The 5,528-nt window shown below is 40.1% G+C and overlaps 1 protein-coding gene across 1 annotated transcript; it reads right to left on the reverse strand.

The window, feature by feature from the left end:
- Positions 1 to 971: 971 nt before the first annotated feature.
- riok2 (RIO kinase 2 (yeast)) lies at positions 972 to 5,041 on the reverse strand. The gene is made up of 10 exons (XM_035658988.1): positions 4,844 to 5,041; positions 3,895 to 4,033; positions 3,686 to 3,802; positions 3,292 to 3,467; positions 3,100 to 3,188; positions 2,814 to 3,005; positions 2,618 to 2,710; positions 2,003 to 2,467; positions 1,666 to 1,765; positions 972 to 1,340 (listed from the first exon to the last, which is right to left on the reverse strand). The coding sequence occupies exons 1-10, from the start codon at positions 4,907 to 4,909 to the stop codon at positions 1,179 to 1,181; spliced, it is 1,599 nt and encodes a 532-aa protein (XP_035514881.1). The 5' UTR covers positions 4,910 to 5,041; the 3' UTR covers positions 972 to 1,178.
- Between the last annotated feature and the right edge of the window lie 487 nt (positions 5,042 to 5,528).

The following is a 5,528-nucleotide window of genomic DNA, read 5'->3' on the forward strand; positions in this document are numbered from 1 at the left end:
CTCCCCTTCTGGCTGTGCAGCTGGCTAATCCCTGAACAGAGTCATGCAGTTAAAGACCTGCACAAAGTTGGCAAGTTGAACCACAGACAGCACAGTGCAACACCATCACAGAGGAAGAGGAAAAAATAGGAATAGTTCTATGTTAAGTCCGGTATAATACTAGATGCTTCTTTTTGTAGGAAGAACCCGTAGTGTCCAGCATCTGAAAGACAGCCCTACCCAACATGTGGTGTGTGTGATACTTTTGACTTCACATACTAATTTGAGGCCACGGAGCCCAGGATCTGAGCTCTATTCACCCACTTCAATATGAATGGCCATTGTTCAAGTCTGAATTCACCCTCCTTCTGAAAGCCCCTTACACATAAATGAACCAAATTCTGAGAAAGAAGTGGTTTCTTAGCTCCCCAATTCCTCTGCTTTCTCATCTTTTACATGTCATGCCTCACTCTGTATTGAGTTGTATCTGTGTGACAGAGAGAAGGGGTATGCGTGTCTATTTCCTGCACCCTTTCACACTGAACGTATTGGAGTGTTCTGGAGCATGTGTTCCCACATGCTTGAGTCAGTGTCTACTTTTTTGATTGGTTGCTGGGAGGGTGGAGGTAGCTTTCTATTCAAATGACCATAATAGTTGGAGACCTTTGAACCACAGCAGTTTAGCATAAATAAAAGCTCTCCGTGAACTTGCATCCTGTTTAAATCTCAAATCCACACCCACATTAGTCACTCTGTCAGCAGTATTGTCAGACCTAGAATGAACCTGAAACTACAATAATAGAAAAAGTTACTCAATGGGTTTCTGTCTTTTGTAGCCATCTTGGAGGTTGATATGATAGTATTTATTAAAAAGAATATGCTCGCCTGACTAGCAAACATGTTTAACACAGGTGCATATGATATCATGTTATTTAAACGTATTTGTTAAACCATCCTTTTAAATAAACAGAGAAAAACACACCTCATCAGTAATGTTTAAATGGTTTAATTATCAATTACAGGGCTTCATTATGAATAGTCGATATTTACAATAGACTGTATGTTGAACATGACAGTTCAAAGCAGTTCAAATATAAAAGAAGGTTTTGCATGACAGAACAGTTGAGTTGTCGCACTGTTTTCTGAGTTTTCCCATCAACTATGTTTTCCAACCTCCAGACAAAGGAACAGAGTCCCATTTATCCCCAGAAGGAGGCGCTCTCCATACTAGACTTGATGTTACTTTGGTTCTCTCTCCTGGATTTGGTCACCAAGTTGGCCTCTCCCTTCTGCAGACGTCTCCTCTGTGCTGCCTTCTGCTGTTTGGTGAGCTGCCTCCGCACCTTCTGACGGACTTCCTCCTGCAGGGCACACAAAAACAAGCACAGCAGGTTACTACAGATTAATGTACGCACTGGAGTCTCCACAAGGCAGACACAACAGTACGTAGACAAGTTGTCTCTGCTACAAGTCACCCTGCACACACTGACAAACTGCAACACCATGTAAAGGCTCTCTAGCAGCTCCTAGAAGCCATTCTAGTTTCTGTCCAAAACCATTTACTAGGACTGTTACACTGTCTGGTGAAATGTCCAATTCGTCATTCAAGTTAGAGCACTTGTATTTTGTAATGGTACTAAATAGGAGTACGTGCAGACAGATGATGTGTATATGTGTTTTACTTACTGGTGGTATGGTAGAGCAGCTCCCTATGCTACCCATTGTGGCCTCACTGTCTGTCCTCCTCCTACAGTGTTCTGCCATGTGTAGAAGACTGTCTGAGTCTCTGCAGGAGAAAACACACAGAAAACACACAGAAAACATTAACTGCTTGTACGACACATTGTACAGAAAAGCAGAGAAATTCACTGGTACACTCTATTTTCTGTCAAATGTCTCAAATTTCGAGATCTAAGAATTTTTGTTGGCTCTGTACCACAGCTGCAGTATTCAAACTGAGCACCATCTCATCAAACATGCTTCCTTTTGGATACTTAATAATCTTAACTTTCATTGTGTTTACCTGAAGGGTTTGAAATCTTTGTTGGATGTAGAAAGGTCTGCCAGCTCTGGACACTCATCCTCTGCCTCATTCAACTCTTCCTTCGCCTCATTCAACTCTTCCTCTGCCTCATTCAACTCTTCCTCCAAGTCCTTCTCTGTCTCTTCATCACTTCTAGCAGTCTGAGCTGTCTCAGTCTCTTTTTGTTCTTCCCCTTTTTCACCCTTGTTGTCGTCGGTTGGTAAATCTGCTTCTGTGTCGCTGACTTTCAGACCTTCCAGTTCCAGCATCGCATGCTTATATTCCTCCATGTCCACACTCTCTTCTTCTTTTTCTGTTTCCTCGTCTGATGCATCTTCGTCATCGCCTTCCTCCTCACTATCTTCCTCTCCCTCAGGTCCAGCTGGGTGTAGCAATGCACCATCTCTCTCCAGATCTTTGGTGAAGCCGCTAGCTGAGACGTCAACATCTAGAGAACGAGTCCGTCTGTAGGAATAAACAGTGACCACAAAAGATCTTGTAAGAATAGTTGTTCAATTTGAGAGCTCCTCTGAGAGGAAAGCTACTGTACACGTCTAAAAAAGAACACCGACACAATTTTCATTTTTTGCAACCAATACATAAATGAGCAGTTACTTGATGTCTTTGAAGGTTGGGAAGAGCTCGCTCTCATAATTGTATCGTTTTGCGAAGAAATCTCTGATACATTTGACATCTCTGTCAAAATACCTAAAAACAAAGTTTGGAAAAGTGAACATAATTGTACTTAATCGTTTGTTTTATTATTTTCAGGTGTCATCATCATTCTTAATTTTATAACAGCGAGACCAACCATTCAGCATTAAGATGTGAGGTGGACACCATTTGAGGGAAGTCAATCATAGTAATGTGGTCCTGGTCATCCAACATAAGGTTGAACTCGTTAAAATCTCCATGGATCAAGCCATTGTTGGCCAGTTTGACTATGAGCTCCATGAACTCGCTGTACAGGGCTGATGGATCCTTCAGCTCATGCACCTGACACCTGAAAGAGAGAGACAATACACACAAATTAAACAAAATGTACTATTACTTGTGAAATAAATAAAGCAAGAAAGAAGAATGGCTTATTTACTTACAGTGGATATCCATTGATGAGCTCCATCACTACGGCATGTCTGTTATAGTCCACAGGTTTGGGAACAGGAAAACCCCGATCGTACAATGCCTGAAAAATGATGAGATGATTCAAAAGATGCACCAAACAAAACTGGTGACATTTTCTTTCTATTCCACGTAACTTTCCTACTTTCTCTGATTTGTTCCATTACCTTCATGTAGGCAAACTCCTTCATGGCAGAAAGGCGAGAGAGGTAGAGCCAGGACATGTTCTTCCTGTGTTTGTGGTAATCTCTCTTGTTCTTCAGGTTCCTGAAGGAGGTGCGACCCAATCTGTGAAGCTTTAGAGCGTACTGCTCCCCGTTCGGACTCGCCACAATATATATATCTACAGGAGGTGAGCACAAAGAAATATTTGCAATAACATGAGGACATGAGAGTTTCTGACCTTGACTAAGCAGCCTGTAAACCTGACAGAGAATAGATGTAATTTACATTAACCAGAGGGAATCCTTACCCACGTGGGTTCTGCTGAATTGTCTTTTCAAATACTACAGTAAAATTAACAGTGTTTATTTCTGTTGTCTTATGTTTGTGGTTTCTTACCTGACTCTTTACCCACACCCATCTGGTTGCCAACTGATATGATCACTTCTCTGGAGCACAAGGTTTTCAAAGCCAGGTAGTCATATCCTCCGTAGTTCAACCTGTAGCCCTGCACGGCTGAAATCAACATACACATGCACCATTAGTAAAATAACCTACATGCACCGGGGCTAGTGAGGTTCAGCAAGCATTCCTGTGTGTTTTCTTACCCTTTGAGCGTTCGTAGACCACCAGTTTGTGTCTGACGAGCTCTCTGAGGATCTTGTTGCAGCCGCCGTGTTTGAGGCTAGCGATGGAGGACAGGAGACTCACTGGAACAATCTCATGGTTCTTCATCCCCATTTCAACCTGTGTGAATAAACATAATCTGATCATGAGAATGCTGAAATGTTACAAATGCTGCAAGTTGAAAGATTAATTGACATGAAATGAGCACTGCTTGATGAGATTCTGGGATTTCAGTTATAGTAATATGACAATATAATTTAGAGATGTACAGTTGTTATTATAAAACTCAGCAAGTTACCGGTGTGTGGTGAAACGCAAACAGCACTAAAATAACTATGTGTGCTACTATACTGGGTGGTGTATAATGAGTGTATAAGTATTGTTTTAATGTGAACTTATCCCTCAAGGTGAGGGGAAACAAATTGATACAGAAACATACTTTGACACAATAGAAAAGATCTCATTGGCTCCTTTATGAGAAAGTCAGCTCGATTAATAATATATTCTAAAACTCTGCTGTATATATAAAGCTTACTAATGCTTCGATATTGAGCCTTTTGACATCTGTAAGTCCCCTAATATGGTGGAAATGCTATATTAAGTCAGTGGAGTAGTCTTTTCTTTAAACTTTTTCCATTTATTTGACTGATATAAACATTGACTTGCTTGATCATCATGCCCTCATTGAGAATATACAGTAACATATTGGACTATAGCTCTTGTTAGTTACATATTCACATGTTTTGCAACATTTTATAGACAGTGATTTTGTGTTTTACTAATAAACACCCACCTCTCTACACTGACATGTTATGTTGACCCACTGCAGCAGTTAATGAGCACTCAGTTAATGTATGTTTCTGTGTATGGTTACAGGCTGAACTAGCACAGGCTAACTCTGCTAACGTTACTCGTTACCTCGTTACTTACCGCTGTGAGGACTCGGAAATCATCTCGAGACAAGTATCTCAACACCACGACATTCAGCTTCCCCATGATTCACCCGGCGCACAGACAGCGTGTTCACAACAATACTATTATTACTTCTTTAGCTCAGTTATCCACATTTTCAGTAAACACATGTGCAAGGCGGAAGGTCGGCGAACGGAGAAAACGTCACTTCAGTTTTACGTCTGACGTCACCACGACGTACCGATACACGGTACCTGGAAATCAACACAAACTATTATAACATAAGTTATATATAAATATATATATATAAGTTATTAATAAATTGGCATAATAAAAAAACCTTTATATGTCAATGTAAAAAATACATAGCAGTAGCGTTAGTATCATCTATACAGTAAGGGACATTTTACTACCATCTAGTGGTAAAGTGGTGAAATTAACATTGTTGTATTCATTGCTGCATTGCTTTATTGATGTTATTAGTTCCACCTGTGCTTTTCCTGTCAAGTCAACAAAAGTCAATTGTATAATGCAGTGTCATTGTGTTATAAGTTATTTTAATTTTAATTTTTAATTCTATTTTAATGTAGGTTTAATGTATGTTTAATGTATGTTTAATGTATGTAGGCTATGTTTCGTATGCTACTGGATACTTGAATTTCCCTCGGAATAAATAAAGTATCTATCTATCTAAGTTCCAGCT

The sequence above is a fragment of the Morone saxatilis genome, unplaced genomic scaffold (genome assembly GCF_004916995.1).
Source record: "Morone saxatilis isolate NCDOM2014 unplaced genomic scaffold, NCSU_SB_2.0 Contig16, whole genome shotgun sequence".
NCBI lineage: Eukaryota > Metazoa > Chordata > Actinopteri > Moronidae > Morone > Morone saxatilis.